General features: G+C 30.0%; 1 protein-coding gene across 3 annotated transcripts; it reads right to left on the reverse strand.

Annotated features, from left to right (window-relative positions):
* Nucleotides 1-4094: 4094 nt before the first annotated feature.
* On the reverse strand, nucleotides 4095-17393 carry LOC110656670 (histone-lysine N-methyltransferase ASHH3). Of its 3 annotated transcripts, XM_021813549.2 has the most exons (15): nucleotides 17304-17370; nucleotides 17140-17176; nucleotides 16935-17001; nucleotides 16585-16720; nucleotides 16224-16335; nucleotides 13510-13609; nucleotides 11955-12033; nucleotides 11665-11836; nucleotides 11479-11559; nucleotides 11118-11292; nucleotides 10962-10989; nucleotides 10756-10846; nucleotides 6191-6239; nucleotides 6031-6114; nucleotides 4095-4661 (listed from the first exon to the last, which is right to left on the reverse strand). In XM_021813549.2, exons 3-14 carry the CDS (start codon nucleotides 16965-16967, stop codon nucleotides 6043-6045), a joined length of 1128 nt encoding a protein of 375 aa, XP_021669241.1. In that variant the 5' UTR covers nucleotides 16968-17001; nucleotides 17140-17176; nucleotides 17304-17370; the 3' UTR covers nucleotides 4095-4661; nucleotides 6031-6042. The 3 variants fall into 3 exon arrangements, with proteins under 3 accessions (XP_021669241.1, XP_021669240.1, XP_021669244.1); XM_021813548.2 differs by lacking the exon at nucleotides 17140-17176 and having other exon boundaries at nucleotides 17304-17393; XM_021813552.2 differs by lacking the exons at nucleotides 16935-17001; nucleotides 17140-17176 and having other exon boundaries at nucleotides 17304-17393.
* Between the last annotated feature and the right edge of the window lie 1758 nt (nucleotides 17394-19151).

The raw sequence follows: 19151 nt of genomic DNA on the forward strand, positions 1-19151 counted from the left end.
ATTATATTTTGGTAGGGACTTATCCCTCTACATGCTAAATTACATGAAATAGGTATGTGGGATCCACCTTCCTACTATACATTGACATGAAAATTCTGTTAAATAATTAATAATGCTTACTTGCCCATTAAATATATATAGTTGGATCGATTAGTATACCAATTAGGGACTACAGATAGCAGTACTGCATACATGAATAATCATTGATCGACAAAATATGTATGATATGATTGTTCAACAGGTTATATACATGCCCATTGGCCATTGAGCCTAATTTCATTTTTGGCTTTGATAGCCTATCTGCTGGCCTTGTGCCTGACATGACAATTGTATACAGGGTAGACATATGATTGTCTAACCAGTACACTCCCGTGTATCTAGCCTTATAGTCTGTTATAGATTACTTGGGCATTGATATGATTTTAAAAGACTGAGAATGAAACAAATGAATAAATAAGATATTGATAATTAATCTATTTTCAAAGTGCAATAAAAAGTACAATAAAAATACAATTGGCCTAGAGTTATGAAATTCCACCTAGATTTGTTATTTTGATTATTTAGTTATTTTTATTTTAAATTATGCACCACTAAGCAATTCGTTTAGCGCGTTGATTTTTCTATCGCGTAGGTACTGGAGACTAGACCCAGCAGCAGCCGCAGCCATAGTGCTCATACAGAGAGTAGATCAGATCTGATTGTAGACAGTCACCTTAGCAGTCTGCATTTTATTTTGGCAGGGCCCATGTATAGACTAGTATTTTGGTTCATTGTATATAAACGTTATGTAATTATAGTTTATGATGTAAATAAATTGTAATTATATTTTGGATTGTAAATAAAGCTATAAGCTTTTGTATGTAAATTTTTATATGAATGAGTTTTATTATTTTCTTGAAATTACATGCAAATTTGTTAATGATATGATATGACATATAGATATATGAGATACATATGAAATTGATTTTAATAGGTGAACAGTAGAACCCATCAGATACTAATAAAACAGAGGAGGCTCTGCTCGGGTATCCACAGAAATAATTTGTGATAAAAAAAAATTCATCACATGTTTTCTATAAAGTATAAAATTAACAATGGACAAGACAATATAAGATAGGGTGTTTCAGCACTGAATGTGGTACGCTTTACTTGGCTACACTGTAGACGGATAAGGGGGATCATAGTTTTAATGGTTTTTCTACCTATAAACGTAGTATTTCAGATAAAAGGGATGATTTCTGGGAAAAAAATTGAAAATAAAAAATTTTCTTGTAATAAATTAAAATATAGAGACAAACATAAAACACTCACCAAAGTTTAGGGACAATGAGTGTAAATTACCTATAATTTATTTATAAATTTTCTTAATAAAAATACATAATTTTAGAGATAAATTTTTGTTAAATGGTATTGATATCATTAGCATTGGCAACGGATAGGGCACCTGCGAAAATTACTCTACCCAAATTCGAACTCGATTAATATTCTCAAAATCCAAACTCATCCCAAACCCGATTAAAATTTATCATCAACTACTCGAACCCATCCCAAATCTGATTATTATTACTCAAACAATACCCGAACTCATTTAATTAAAAAATTATTTTATTACTAATTTATATTTTAAAATTTTAATAATTCTATAAAATATTTATATTTTATTTTATTTCAAATAAATTTTATAAAAATTATTATAAAAAGTTATATTTTATATTTAATTAAGTATTTATATAAATAGATTCGGATAACAGAAACTTAATATGCAAGCTCGAACTCGATCTCAACCCATCACGGGTATTATTCTTTAAACCCAAACTCGTCCCATTAAGATTTAATCAAATCAGATACTCACAAAAAATTCAATCCGTTATCATCCCTAAATATCATTTTTAAATATATAAAGTCTTAATTTAGATTTCAATTAAAATCAATGATAAGCACATAAGTTTATAACCTAGTACAAATAATTTAACTGAAAATCAAATTTAAATAATTTAAATATAAATTTTCAACATCCCATTTTAGGCATTCCAACTCAAGGACACTTTGAGCATTTGACCATGAAATGTTATTATAGTTCAATAAATATTAAGTTAAAAAATAACTTAAAATGTAACTTGAATATAAAACATTTAAACAAATCACACCTTTGATATTAAACCAAATAATCTGATTATAAATAATATAGTTTTCAATGCAAAAAATAAGGTTATTTGATAGATAAAGGTTGATCAAATTGTCACTGTCCATCTCTACTTTAGTTAGTCCCCACTACCTTTACAATTACTACCAGCACCCAATGGGGAGAGACCATTGAAAACCTTAAGCTTGGAATTTGCAGGTTTGGGTGGGTGGGACAGACAACACCTGCCCCATCCTCTTCCTCGCCAATTACTCGCTGCACAGATACAAAAGCCATCTCACCATTCAAGCTCAACCACTTCTTCCATAATATGAAACTTATCTTTAGTTACAAATTCTCTCATCCTCGGAACCTAGTTAAAAATATTCTACGCATCCAAAGTTCAAACCACCAAGCACAAGAGTATGTAAAGAGACATGGTAAGTATGATTACAAGAGTGTTTGATTTAATTACTTACTTTAATTTTTTACTTTAAAATATATTTTTTTTAATTTATAAATTAAATTAAAAATAAGTAATTAATGATTTTATAAAATTATTTAAAAATAATTTTTAAGTAATTTATATGTTTAGTTAAAAGATATTTAAAAATAATTTAATTTATTAAAATTATCAAAAATAATGTATAATTAAGCTTTTGTTTGAGAAGAGGCTTTTTTTTAAGTAATAGGAGGTTTTTGGCGGTTTAAAAACTTTATACCTGTGTTTATGAGAGTAAGGTTTTTCTAAAGTATGGTTTTTAGAAATTTTGGAAAACCTTCAAAAATCTCATTTTAGTGGGTTCATAAAGTATTCTCTTTAAAACTTTCAAATATTAAAAAAAAAAAAAAAAAAAAAACTTCTCTTCTTTCCTACATTGAAAAATTATCAAGGATTGAAAATTGTGAAAAACCTTACTTTAAAAAATTTAATTTATAAAACCTTACTTTACCTCTTCTCAAACAAAGCGTGAGTGTTGTAGTTATTAAAATGAAAATAATGTTGATATTTTTAAAAATATTAGATAATATAGTATTTTATTTATCAAAAAGTAGTTTTAAAATAAGTGTAAAAATTATATTTATAATTTTTTACTTATTTTAAGTAATTTTTTAACTTATAAGTCAAATCAAACACTTATCTATTTACGTTCAACTTATAAGTAAGTTTAACCAACTTGTAAGTCAAATCAAACACTTTTTATATTTAGAACTAATTATTAATTAAGTTATAAATTAAAAAAAAAAATGATTCATTTTAATTTAATTTTTTAATTTGATTTTTCAATCTAAACAATTCGATTCAGTCTCATTTTGCTGCATTTTATTGTCAATGGCCAATTATCTCACAGTTCTCCCCACTCAATTCTCGACTTGTCTGTTGATCTTGACTGATATAGTTGCTCTTGCACCTCATCTTTACAAGAAATAAATATGACCCTTGTAACATTGATATTCAATCGCAAGCTGTGATAACTATCACCTTCAGTCTCTCTCCTCTCTCTTTTCTTTTCTATCAATATAGCTCTTGCTCTTCATAAAATCAAGATCACCCTCATACTGCTTTTCAAATCATAGCCTATTCATTAAATTAAAGTAATTATTTCCCAACTCTCGACCTTCTCGTAATAATTTCACCATTTTCTTTGCTACTATAGCTTGATATTATCAACTTATGGTGTGTTGAACATTATCACGATACATTTAAAAGATAAATTAGAGATACTACAAGCCTTACAACATTTTGACATCAACAACCCATGGTGTTAAACAGTCTTGTCATGAGCACATTGAATTTAAATGTTTGTACCGCTAAGTAAATTAATACCCAAAAACACAGATGCAAATAACACTTCCGGGCTGTTTTGTAAAATTACACAATATGGCGATTCATATTTTAGAACAACGGTGAATTAGAGAACATTCTTTATGACATGAAATTTGACTCAGGTTCCGATAGTCCGAAAACAAATACAAAAACCAAACTAAATCAAATTATTTTATTCGGTTGATTCTTATGTTCCCTAATTATATATCTTGTATCCTTCTACCAGAGTCCCTAAGATAAGTTCTAGCACGGAAAAATACATGAGCCCCATCAAGCTATCACAATAAACCTATCAATTTTTGAGAAAAACAAAAATCCAATTGTTCCCCGGCTGCCTTCGATTTCTGGGCATGCAATTCCGTTGTAGCTTGATGCTTGCAAATGGCACCATCAACACAAGCCACAGCATATGGTATGACAGACCATTCTTAGACCACTGGCCCAACAGTTGGGCATGTTAACCTACCTGCTATTTCCAAAGTCCGCCCTGCCACAACCAGTCTACAATGCGAGTGGCTCCTCCAGATTACTGTTTTCTCCATCGATTGCCACAGGTTAAAAAAACATATCAAAGATTAAAAAAAAATGCATACGATATATTGTATACAACATTCTTGCAAAAATGTGCAAGACCAATCTTGTTTTTGTGAGCACAGAACAGGGTCGTAAAATCAAATATTACGACATTTGCCGATGTAAGTCCATCGTCACCTGTAAAGAAATACAACGAAAATGTATTAAAATAAGAAATTATCTATTAAAACAAAAACTCATGGTTGCATTTTTAATTCAGTCAGTTACTAGAACTTCAAGAGCTTGCACCAAAGAAACATGCTGCAATTGCTTATCACCCAGATTAAACAAAAATTTTAGCAATCAACTCAACTTCAACTAAGCTTTAATATCAAACCCATTAGGATCGACTATACAGATCACTTTTTGCCATTCAGCTCTTTTTGAAACCAATTCCGCATTAATATCCAAAAATTATAAATCTTTTGATCCTACTTCCCTCCACGTTATTTTTGCAGTCAACTCAAATGGAAACAATTTGATTCACCAAAAAATGATCCAAATCTATTTACTAATTAAAAATTGTAGTCAACTCTTATAATTTGCACCTCAATTTTTCACATTTGTATCACTTTTAGCAATCAAATTTAATCGATAAAAAATATTATTTTATTACGAATCAAATCAAACACTAATTTTAATTTAAAATTTTCTTTTTTCCTCCCCAGAGTTCCAAAATCCCTCTCCCTCTTTCCTTCCACCCTTTTTCAGATTTTAGGTTTAATAAATGAAAGACTCCATTGATTCAAGTAAAGGAATTGCCAAATAATATGATGGCTGCAAGCAATCTAACCGTGGCCTTAAAAAAGACATGCATTTGTAGAAGAAAAATGCTCAGGAGAGAGCAGCCAACGTGGGTGGGGAAGAAGAAAGAGGTGTTATGGAGGGAAGACAAAGTATAAACTAAATAATAATAATATTTTATTTGATTCATCAATAAAATAATTATTTTCACAACATGAGTATACCTGCTAAATTTGATATGAATATACAATATTTGGATTAAAAAGACCGACTATAATTGATAATGCAAACAAATATTTGGATTAGTCAGTAAATTGGCTACCCAATTGAGCTAATTGCTAAAAGTTGAAACCAATATTAAAGTTTCAAATACAAACTGATAAATTTAGAAGAATTGGCCAAAATTAAAAAAGCACACAAAAGCACAGATTTTTTTTCTCATTAGGCCTTGATGATAATATATTAGAAATATAAATAATTCACAAATTAGAAAAAAAAAAATATAAAACAAGGATACTCATACCCTCTCCCCACCCTCCCTAAAAATTCACAGCACCAAAGCACCTAAAATTTGATAGTGCTTTATATTTCAAAGCCAATAAATAATGCACTCAACCACTTTAAGTGGTATGCACTATACAGTCCAAATAAAACTGACAAAATCTATTTTATACACATATTGACCATTTATCATTTGTGTGTGTGCATGATTGGTAAACACAGACAAGGGGAAAAAGTGAGCACCATAAATCATAATGATTACCTTGGGGCTAGATCACAAAGTTACAAATTCCCAATCTTCCTTTGACATGTCTAGAAATTCAACTGCACCGTCTTCAAACATTATCTACAATGAGTTAAATTCACTTAGATATGATCTATGATCATTTGTATCACAGTAACAGGTAATGAACTATTCTCACCGCATGTTTTCTTGAATGCTTATCAAATCGTTTGATCATCCCAAAAGATCTGGAACAATAAAGCATGGAAGGAAAAAAAATAATAATAAATAGAAAATAGAATATACCGCAGACACAAAAATTCAGAACTCAGTACTCTTAAATCAAACTTCAATTGATGAATGATCAAGAAACAAAAAAGCAGCAAGAATTAAAAAGCATTAGTTCATCTGAGAAGCAAATATTATTTTAAAAACAAACCAAATTCAATCACTTCCAAATGCTATCATCCATCTAAAATCAGGACTTCTAAACGTTCAGGAAAACAAATGCGTGATTCAGAAATAAACTTTTAAGGCATTGATGATTTAAGTGGGATTAGAAATATGAGGATGGCAGCTTAAGATTCATGGATACTGGACTGTGAAATGACCAACAAATATGTAGGTCTGGAACATACACATAACTAAAATGTTTCCCTTGAATATGACAGTAAAGTGTTATTATATCCATAAGAGAAATCCCAGAAAGGATGCACCAAAGCTAAGGTAGAACTATGTTGTTTTGGGGGCAGGACATCGCCCAGTCGCCAGTGGCAGATCCAGAAATTTTTCTGAGGTCAACATATTAAAAATACACATATTAAAAATAAAGTTTATTTGTTTTTTAAGTATTAAAAGTTAAACATTTGAAAAGCTCTACAGGATAAAATTGGGTCAATCTAATCAACCTTTTCAAGTCAAAAAAAGATAACAAACTAGTCAAATTCAAACAAGCTACATAAATAAGCAATTTAATTTTAACTTTTATGAAAAGATGATTTAATTGACCCCTCATTTCTATACTTGGATCCGCCACCGCCAGGGACAAAGAAAAACAAAAAAGAAATCCAAAAATTTAAACCTGTATCAGTATGCTAAATTAACTAAAAATACTATTTTTAGAAGTACATAATTGACCACTTCAGGTTATGTTTGATAATGGAAAAGTACACATATTTTCCAGAAAATGATTCGAAGAAAATTAGAAAATAAAGTTTTTTTTTCTATTGTAAAAATTTTCTAAATGGATAATTGGAAATCAATTTTTTATATTTTATATATTTACATTAGTCTTTAAAAAACTTTTTTTTTATTTTAGTGTAATTAACTATTTTTCGTTGATTTTTTCCTACACATAATTTCATTTATTTTTGTATGGTTGCATTCTGTAATGAATACTAGTAAGGAGAATAAGGGCTGTGATTGTATGTGGAAGTAATAAAATAGTTAGGGACGTCTGTGGTTGTTAAGCAGTTGAAAGATGTTATCAGAAGTAGCTGATTCTATTAAAGCTGTAGCAGATTCTATTAGGGCAGTTACTGGGATCTATAAATCTCAGCAGAAGCTATCTTGTAAGGCATTCCAAAAATCAATACAAAGAATTATATTTCTTTCTTCTCTAATTCTCTCTAAATCTCATCCCCTTTCTATTTCTTTTCTCATCCAATCTTTCTATTTCTCTTCTCACCCAGTCTCTTTCTATCTCTTTCTCTCCCTATTCCTTTGTTTCAGTAAGTTGTGCAGTTCTGTCTGACGTGTAACAAAGTGGTATCAGAGCTTTGTTCTCGAGTGAGCTTACTTCCAAATCAGCTTGTGGAAGTCACAACCATGGAAGATCAGTGGTAGTCTTCCAAATTCCAGGTTTCTCTCTTCTTCTTCTTTATCTCTCTCTCTTTCCCTCTTCCCTCATTCCTCAATCTCATTCTGTTCTACTTTCTTCCATTCTCCATTTCTTCTTCCTTCTTCCTTCTTCCCCTGAAATTTTTTCCCTTCTTTTTCCTTAATTTCTCTTTTTTCCGAGAAACCTGTTTTTAGGGTTTCATTGCCAAAATTCCATAAACATCTGAAATTTGAAAACAACATATATATATATATATATATATATATATATATATATATATATATATTCTTCTCTCTTTCTTCCTCTGCAAAATTTTTTCCTTTCTATTTCTGTAATTTCTTCTCTATTCTTCTTTCCCAAATACTCTTCTTTCTCAGTAATTTTCTTCCAATTCTTGTATCAATAACAAAAGTATCTCTTTTCTTTTCTATACTTTGATCCTTTTCTTTCTCTCTCTCTTCTTAGCTACTGCCATTCTCAGATTCCTGATCATCTTTTATTCCTCTGTTCCTTGTTCCTACACTCTTTCTCTCTTGCAAGTCTCTCTCAATTTTTGGCTGCAATTACTTGTAATATCCTTCCATTTCCAATTTTTCCAACAATCGGGTTCTAGGTTTCCAAATCCTCTCTTTCTGGTTTTGGGTCCTTGTTTTATGAAGTTCTTGAAATTCCAGATTCTACTAAAACCCTGTCCTTGACTTCTTGAAATTCCAAATTAAAAATAAAAAATAAATAAAAAATAAAAAACTGGACTTTTTTTATCAGTTGATTTTCTTTCACTATTTTCCTCAAATTTTCTTGGAAACAAAATACAATCAAGACATCAAACCATGGAAGTACAAACTTGTGAACAAAAGGTTCTTAAGGGAATGCTAGAAGTTATTGGCAAAAGAATAGAAGATCACATAGAGAAGTTGCTGTATCAAAAATGGAAAAAATTGAAAAGTTGTTAGAAGATCAAATTGAAAGGCTGAAGAAATTCTCTCAAGAAGCACAACCCAAAAGTCAATCTCAAGATTTGGAGCTGAAATACCAAATTCCAGCGGGTTTTATAGAAAAGGAAAAGAAAACGCAAAATGTTGTAGCCTTTACTAATGAAAATGCATTGGAAATTGTGTCTTGCATGAGGGGGAAAGCATCACAAGATCTGGAGCAGGAATTTCAAATTACTAAAGATCCAATCTAGCAAAGTTTTGAAGATAACATTAATGGTGCAAATAATGAGAATAATCAGGATTCTGAGAATGATAACATTGCTCAAACCTCTAGTGAAGTGCATGATGAACGCATTAAAAAACGAGTTGTTGGAAAAAGATGATCGGCAATGGGGAAAATCAAGTGAAGAACAAGGGTGGCTCCAGTGAACTCTCTGACAATAATGACAAGGACACTGAGATGAGGAAGGATTCATTGCTGATAAATTTAGTGTCAGTGAGAATTCTGAGGAGGAAAATGCTGAAGAGGTTGATGAGGGGCAACTAGATTATGCAATGGGGAGAATAGGAGCTGAATATGAAGTGGAAGTCCTTTGCTCAATGACACAAAGGATGATTTTGCCTTAGGAATGAAAGAAGTGTTGGAAGCTGCACAATCCACAATCCGTAAACCTGAAATTTCTTGGAGCTATGGGAATGAATGGAGCTTACTAATTCAAGAGAACCATGATTGTGAGTTCTACTCTTGTGAGTTCCTAATGTCCATAAAGGATAAATAGGAGATATCAAGAAGATTGAAGAAGAAATTAATTCTGAAGAACATTGCATCCGTAATTCTTAAACAAAATGTATTTGAAAGATGGAGAAGACACAGAGAAAGACTACTTTGACGACGAAACAGATTGGCATTCTAGTGCTGGTATATTGCACGTAATCAATAGTTTCAGTGTTACATTGCAGCCTCCCTTATTTATTCTTAAGGACAAGAATGATTTCAAGAAGCGGGGAATGTAATGAATACCACTAGGGAAAATGAGGCCTGCTGTGATTGTATGTGGAAGTAATAAAATAGTTAGGGTGGTCTTTGGTAGTTGAGTGGTTGAAAGATGTTATCAGTAGTAGCAAATTCTGTTACAGCTGTAACTGATTCTATTAGGACAGTTACTGGGAGCTATAAATCTCAGCAGAAGCTATCTAGTAAGGCATTTCAAGAATCAATACAAAGAATTATATTTCTCTCTTCTCAAATTCTCTCTAAACCTCATCCCCTTTCTATTTCTTTTCTCATCTAATCTTTCTATTTCTCTCCTCACCCAGTCTCTTTCTATCTCTTTCTCTCTATTTCTCTGTTTCAGTAAGTTGTGCAGGTCTGTCTGGTATGTAACACATTCGAATATATATATATATATATATATATATATATCCATTGACTAATTTTACATTAACTTGAGAGTTTCAATTTTATTATACAAATTGTTGGTCAGTTATGCCATCACTTTAAATAGAAAACTATATATGTATAAGTTATGTGATTATTTATAATCATATTTCAATGATCATTACTTTCAATGAAATAATGCTTATCTTTTAAATAAGTGGCCTAATAAAAGATCTTAAATGGAAAAAATGGAAAAAAAAAATTATAAAATTGGACAACTAAATATGTTCCCCAATTTCCCAATTTTCTATTTAGAAAATGAAAATTTAGAAAACATGGACATAGATAAGAAAACTAGAAATGAAAACAGAAATTGTTTTTCAATACTAAACAAGGCTTCAAGTTTTTTCATCATCACCCTTACACAGTTATACCCGAACCCCCTCCAATCTTGAAGTTCTAGTTCTACCACTAACCAAAAAAAAAAAAAAATACACTTTCCCGTGGAATGCATATATACTGCAAAGTCTTACAAGTTATCTTTAAAAAGTTTTCACTTCAAAAAATTCAGATTGATCAGCAAAGGGAATGAATCAACACTCTAAAAGTACCTATCATTATATGGACGAAATATTTTAATCACTTCACCAATGCAATTACGAGAACATGTCTGTCGTTTACTGTGAGCATGCTGTGAATTCCCTGAAACAGAAAGATAAATGCAAAACAATGAAGAAAAGAGGTTATTTACCAATATTGCATAGCAACAGCAGTTAAACAGACAAAGCAGGTAATTTATTAAAGGATTATTGCTTACCTGTATGCAAACCTCCATTCTGATAAACCTTTACCAAAACAAATTCCAGAATCAGTCTACCTATCTGAATATATGCCTAACATACAAATAAAAAAAGTAGAAGTTGCAAAGGCATTATATCATTTATATGCATGCATAAAAACCTCCTATACATACATCTTTCCCAGATAAAATTGCTTTCAATTTAGGAGAGGACACTGCCACCTGGCATGCTACTAATTTTAATGCAGCATCTGAAGACATCTTAGGCTTGCTGGGTTTAACCCCTAGTTTTCTCCTGCAGCCAGCAGCACCACAATGGCAGTCCTGATCTGCACCAAATTGAACAAACCTGCTAAATTTATTAGAATGGACTAGGGAACACGGATCTAAAAGAAAATAATTTCAATAGTGGTAACAATTAACCATAAAAAATTTCATGTGGAAAACAAATTTAAATATGTACTATCAATTCATAAGCAAACAGAGACCACCTATTAAATATATAAAGCAAACGAGATGAAGCAAGTACTCATACTGATAATCATAGGTCAAATGCTCGCCCTTTTTTATGTCACGAGTTGCAAATATGCCAATTCTTGTCTCACCGTCAATTATCCTTAAAGAAAGAATTAAAAAATTGAAAGGTGTAAGTAGAGTAAACAAGTAAGACTACCCCACTAACTGTTTAAATTGAGCTTAGGAATAAGGTCAATGATAGAACCATTTCTGCATCTCAGTATTAGGAGAACAACTGTGGTTTATGTATCTTGACTTGTTTCCCTTGTATGTAGCATCAATTACCATATCTCGATTAATTTCACACAAGTAAAAATTTGTCTCTCCACGGTGTTTCATATTCCAAAGCCTTTCCTCACAGGTCTTATCATCTATGACTGCAATGATAAAGATTAAACACTAACTAATATGTTGCAAAACAGATACAACAGTGAAATGTTAAGATGTTAAGATGTAATATAGATGGTGACGACATGCAATTGCTAGAAATATCACCTTCGCCAACATACTCTATTACAAACTCTCCCTGTGTAATATCTTCATCTGCCACAATCCCAGCTCCACATTTCTCGGTCTACAAGCAATACCTTGTTTAACTTCACATGTTGAATGTACATATAGGAAACAAAATATTCATGCAAAGCAAATGATAAAAAGAAGATGCAAGGCACCAAAACATGCAAACAAAAATGGAAAGAAAATATGGTGAATAAAATTACTTAAAAAGAAGTAAGGAATTGTTTTCCAATTCACAACCTGAGAATGATGTGCTTGTGTAAGAGAGAGTGTGTTTGTTTCAGTGTTGTCACCAGGCACCCTGGCGCTCGTCTAGATGCCTAGGCTAGGCAAAATTCAGGCACCTCACCTGGGAAGCCTCCCAGCGAGGCGACTTCAACCAGGCGCCCAGGCGAGGCCTACGCAAGGCGAGAAAAGGCAAGAAATTTAAAAATGAATAAATAAATAAATAAGTTAAGAGAGAAGCTGATCATGGCCATCTTCTCCTCTTTCTTTCTTTCTTTTTTTGGTTAAACATGTCCATTTTTTTTTTTTTCATTCTTCCCTTCTATCCTTCCTCAAATTCAAAAATTATTTTACTTTTTTTCTTAAACCAGTATATTATTTGAAATTCTATATGTATTCTATATTTTTTTTTGTCTAGACACATTTTTGCTATTCCAGCTGAATATGTTTATTGATCCTTTTCTTATTCTTATTACTCCTTATTAGAAGTGTCGTGGAGTTCTTTGGATTTCATTTTTCTTATACTTAGTCAGTGGAAACAAAAGAATCTTTTCATTAATATTATTTTTCTAAAATTCTGTTACATTACGCACTACAATCTATTTGAGTACTCTATTACAATAATCTAGTCTATTCTAGCATTTACAAGTTACCATTCTAATCTATTCTAGTGTTCTTAATTCTTATGTTGGAATTTTTTTTTTTACTTTTTATTTTATTTATTTGGTTAGGATCAAAACAAATGGCTGAAAAATCTATAGCATCATCACACATGAACAATAAAAAGGATCCAACATGAAAGCATAGATGAATGCTTTTGATCTTGAAGCTTAAAAAATGTAATATATTATGAAAAATGAATATGAAATTTGGCAATTTATTGATTATGTAATATATTAGATTCTTTTACATTGTATATTTAATTATGTATTATTTTAGAATAAATTAGAGCGTCACTTCGCTCAGGCAAGCACCTAGTGCCTCGAGCGATTGAGAACCTTCTCGCCTTAAAGGCGCCTAACGCTTTTGACAATACTGGTTTGTGTGTGTAAAAGACAGAGAGAGTGCAAATATATACCAGTAGGATAGAAGGCAATAATATAATTACTTTATGTTCATAATTGTTATTTCCTACTAATAGCATATATATTGTGTTGCTCTTGTAGTTTCTTTTGTCCTCATGTGAAGCATCACTGTATTCCTCCTCCTAAGTCTTTATCATTATTGATAGAATCCTCCTCTACATGTTACTCAAGAATTACCAAATGAAGTTATTTGTCCTTCTTCTCTGAATATGTGAGTCATATACCTGTACTAGTTTCATTTTCTTCACAGGTCGGTGTTGAAAGGGTTTGTTGAGGCATGAACTCCCACATTTGCATCCTGCGGAGCAGCTAGACAGTAGCATCCTGGGGGAAAGGGACCAATAAAATTGTTTCTTATTATTGTGAAAGAAGATTGCAGAAAAATGAAGACCACTAATAATAACTAAACATAAGACATACCTAAATAGAATTAATCAACTAAGAGTTATGACATGCAAATAACGCCACATAGCATACCAGTAAACCAGTCATAGATGACCACAAACATGACCACAGTGATGTTTCTTGTTATAGTTTAACATCATTTTCTATCAATAGTTAGTAACTACAAACTATGTATTTGGACAGAATCTGACTTATTTGATTGCAGAAAAACCAAATTGCAAAATATTCCAGCATAGATATGATATAAATCAGAGTTGTAGTCACAAACACAGTGTAAAGAAAACAAGGGTGTTGTGGACTTGTGGCTATCATGGTTTCAAATTGCGGTCATAACGTAACAGTAACGGCCTAGCGCTACGCAAATTTTTTTTTGAAAAAGTTGCAAAGTTCATAAAATGATTAGATATAGGTAGAAGATACACAACTATATAATAAGCACAAATACATCAAACAAAGACATTAAATATATATTTTTGACATCATTAGCATTAAACAATTAATAGCCAAAATAATTTTGTAGAGATAGTAAAAAAAATTAACCTTACTACCACCAAAATAGCACATAATGAAAAGAAATAGCAAAAAAAAGCAAATAACTCACGTTTTTGCAAGAAGTAGCTTTGGAGTAAAGAGATATTTAATGATGATCTTAGCTTAGAAAACAATAAAGAAGAGATTTTTAGAAGAAAGGAGAAATTTGGGTGAAAATTTTGAGAGAATAGTAAAGAAAATGTAGCTATGGAAGAGAAAAGCACACAGATAATGAAAAGAGAAGAAAAAAAATATATTATTTCCATGTGATTTGTAGTAAATGCATAATTGAAATAATGGCCGTTACCGTTACATAACGGTAAATAACAGTAACGGCCATTATTTGAAACCATGGTATTACGTAAACATAAGAGCCTCTCATAGTCAAATGTATTAAACGAATTGATATTCAAGGAGCTGACCAAAATTAAGAAATACAACCAACTAATGACTAACATTAACTCATTGAATTGGATGAAATTAGTGAGGAATCCTTGGGAAAATGGGAGAAACAAGGGAATAAGCAAAGGAAGAAAGTAGGGCAAAAACACAGTGTTCCAGAAAATTCAGCGAAGAGGCACAGAGAAATACATACCCTGGGCAAGTACCAGGCCCAAGACAGAAGCCCAGGGCATGTACTGTAGTCTTCTGTCCAACAGTGTGAAGATGTGTTTCTTTTGGGACTATTTCATCTCCACCACTATTAAGTCATACGGGACTTCCTATTTTGCCATTTACCCTTACCTTTCCTTTATTTCTTTTTTACATTTTTGTTCTTTAACCATGCCCCTAACCCTCCTTTTTCCGTTATAACTCTATATTCCACATTCTTTATTCTTATTCCCTTTGTTAGCCACATCTCCTGCTTTCCTTGCCTTTATCTTCACATATAACTCTTAAAAGGTTTAACTTCAAAATTTTTTAACTTTAGGAGCCTATAAGTTTTACAGTTTTATCCATCTATCACAATCTTAACCTAAATTTAAATCTTAAAAGTAAGTTATTTATCTAAAGAGATAAAGCTAATAATTTGTAATTTGTAATTAGCATACAAATTGCTTATATGTATGTATAAGAAATACTTAATGCTTCATGTATCTGTGATCAACAACTGCAGGAACACATGATGAAAAACTTAAAATCTGGACATTATTGCCATGGCAGTCTTCCCTTCATCAGTAGTGTTAACAAACCATAAAAATGTTCACTACCTAGAAAGAACATCTCCAGGGCAATGTATCACTGACTAGTGATGGCTTTGCCATAAGAAGTTAGGGTTTAATCCAATGGTTCGACTTCCTAGTAATCTAAGCAGTTTTCAGATCAGATGATCATGAGAGATGAGCTACCCTCCGTACAGGAATTGAATCCCAAACAGATGTAGCATGTTATGAACAGGGACAACAGATTGAAACACAGCCCGCTAAATTAAGCATCAGTCACCTCAAAGGCTACAAAAGAATGGCACTTTTAAATTATAAAACATGGGAACATAGAATGACAATTTTCACTCTTATATCTCAAAGAAAAAAATAAAGAAAGAGAATATATTACGCAAGGAAAGGAGAGGATAATTAGGGACAAGGAAGATATGATACATCCTTCAATCAACAGAAAAAATGAAAAAGAAAAGATAGAATTAGCATTCTAATTGAATGTCTACCAAAGACAAAGACAATGGTAAAACTTTACAATGGCCGAATGCCATGAACAAGCCAAGAAGATGGCTTGACTCTTAAAAGAACAAGCATTCTATCCCAAAATAATTGCAGACGCAATGTTGCCTCTTAAATTTTCAAGCATTTCTCTCTAGCCAAAGACAACCTATCATAGAAGACTTGAAAGTTGAAATTGATCATAAAAGACTAGAAAAATAAACTAAAATGCAATAACAGTGGATCAAAGGAATACATCAGATAAAAGATCAATGCAAACTCCTTTTAGCCCTTAAACATGTCATACATAAGCCAGAACAACCATAATAGACAAAGACTACTCTTACCCACAATGGCAATCTCTACCACAAACACCAGAAGAACCTGGTGATGAACTGCAGGAACAGAATATGCCATCATCTTCAAGGCGCCTTTTAATTTTCTTGGTGAGATATATATCTAAAATTGTCAGTATCAACAAAATGGAATAATGCAGAGAGAGAGATACTTCAATGCATGTAGGAATAAAATATCAGACAAAAAATAAAATCTGTGAACTGACAAAATGCAAAATTCAGAAGAAATCAAGATATTTAAAAGGAAAAAAAGAAACAAGGCACTGCAATTATTTTCTCGAGAATAAAAGAAAGACCATATAGTAACCACTATGAAATTGCAACAGTAAACAGATGCATTTCGAGTGGATACTGCGCTTTATGAAGGTGTAAGGTGTGAGCTTCCATTTATTAAACCACTCTGGAAGTTCAAACTCAACTGGATTGCCTATCTGCTTCATCAATTTGTTGAATGCAAGGTTGATGCGATTGTGATCACAATCAAAATTCTGATAAACAGAAGAAACAATACCTCAATCAAAATTCTGACAAACAGAAGAATGTCAAAAACAAGTTATTTGCTACTAACAAAAAGAAGCCTCAAATATTTCAAAAAATGCAATTAATACAAGAAACGGACAACCCATATTTTAGAAATCCTAATTTTAACTAACATATTAATTCATCAAAGAAACAGGAATCCAGTAGAAACTCGAAAATAACCTCTTTCGTTGCAGGTATGACCTCAAGCATCATAGCCAAACGGAATATGAATCATGAATATAACTACCTACACAGCATTAACATCACATAGCAAGTCAATATCATTATCTTTACATAACCCTTGAACAATTTCTGTAAAATCCCAAGAGGAAATTGATGCGTGTTTTGGAAAACAATTAAGGAAGTGCCCATGCCAAAACCTTACAATCAAATTAGGCAAAAACCTAGAAATCTGGCACAAGCTGTCAAATACAAGAACGAAGGAACACAATATGTAAGCTAAGAGTAAGGTGACTGCAACAAGAAGGAGAAAGAGGAGGCAGTGAGAAAGTGTAGAGAAGAGGGAAGAGACAGAGTGAGGAATTTTACCAGGAGCTAGTCCGAGCAAGAGAGCAAATCTCGAGAGAGAGAGAGAGAGAGAGAGAGAGATAGAGAGTGGGGGGAAGTTCAGTCGAGGGTAACTTAAAAAAGAAAAGGTGGGTGCTTTATGCAGTTACTTGGTTACATAAAAAAAATTAAAAAAAAATCATATATATATATATATTATTTTATTATGAAAAATAAAATAATTTAAAGTAAGTTTAGAACTTGAAAGATTTTTATGAAAAAAAAATTTTTTATAATAAAATAATTAATTTATGTAAAATTTATTAATTAAAAAATAAAATTTAAAAAAAAAACATATAAAATACTTTTTAAAAATTTAAACTTGTTTTTATAATTTTTTAACAAAATTTATCACATATAATTTATCTCTTAAATTTTTAAAAGAATATTATATGTATTTTTATGTGAGAAAACTTTATTTTTTATATTAATAAAGTTTTTATAATTAATTATTTTATAAAAAAAAAAGAATTATTTTATTAAAATCTCATGAGATATATTATAAATTTATGTTAAATTTATTTTTTTATAACAAAATAATTTTACTTTATATCAGATCAAACAACCATAAAATATACCAAAAAATTAAGATAGTTTAATAAAATTTTACAATTCCTCTTATATAATTTTTGTAATATTTTTTCCATAAAATAATAAATTATAAAAAAATCTATTAACTTAATAAAAAATAAAATTTTATCATGTAAAAAATCATATATAATAATGTTTTAAAAGTTTTAATAAATAAATTATATGTGACAAATTTTATTAAAAAATTATAAAAACAGGTTTGAAGTTAAATAAATATTATCTATTAGATTTTTTAAAAAATATTATATTTTTTTTATGTTAATAAACTTTTTCCTACATTAAGTTAATAAATATTTTATAATTAATCACCTTTAAAAAATCATTTTTAAAAAAATTAAGAGATAAATTATATATTTATATTACATCAATTTATTTTTTTAATAAAGTAATTTTACTTTATATAAAATTAAATAATCATAGAACGTACTCTTAATAAAATGACAATGAAAATGAAAATTAGATTTTAGTTCATATCTTTCACTTTTCAAGATAGAATATACATTGCTTACAAAAGTTTAGGGGCAAACAGGTTTTTTTTTTTTTAATTATAAGTTAGTCCTTAAAATTTATCAAGATTAAAAATTTAGTCTTTCTATTATTAATTTGAAATAATTTAGTTTGTCAAATTTTATTTTATTAAATTTCAATTAAAATAATTAAGTCCCCTGAAATTTTATTTTTTAATAAACTGGTCTATTTATTTAAATTTTATATTTAAATAGTTAATATATTTTATATTTAAATAATTACATATATTATATTTAAATTATTATATATATTTAAAATATAATCTATACATATACTATCTCTAAAATATAATAAATATAATTTTTATTAAATTTTATCTTGCCTGTCATATCTTAAATTATCAGGAATTATTGTCCTAAAATATTAGTATCGTACCGTATGTGTATTTCATAATCATATTTATAATTTGTAAATCAATAACAAAATATGTGAATATGATGAGATACATTTAAAAAAAGAATTAAAATAATTTTATACAGTTTTTCATAATTTGTAGTAAAATTTTACAAGTAAATATTATTTTAATCAAATTAATAAATTATACAATATCATAATTTTTATTTATATATGCATAAATTATATTTTAAATATAATTTATTATATTAACAAATTAATAAATAGTACAATAAGGAAAAGAGCCTCTTTTTGTAAATATATTTTTATAAAACTATAATTTATCATTATATATAGTCTAAAATTTTATTTTTTAAG

This window comes from Hevea brasiliensis, chromosome 9 (genome assembly GCF_030052815.1).
Source record: "Hevea brasiliensis isolate MT/VB/25A 57/8 chromosome 9, ASM3005281v1, whole genome shotgun sequence".
NCBI lineage: Eukaryota > Viridiplantae > Streptophyta > Magnoliopsida > Malpighiales > Euphorbiaceae > Hevea > Hevea brasiliensis.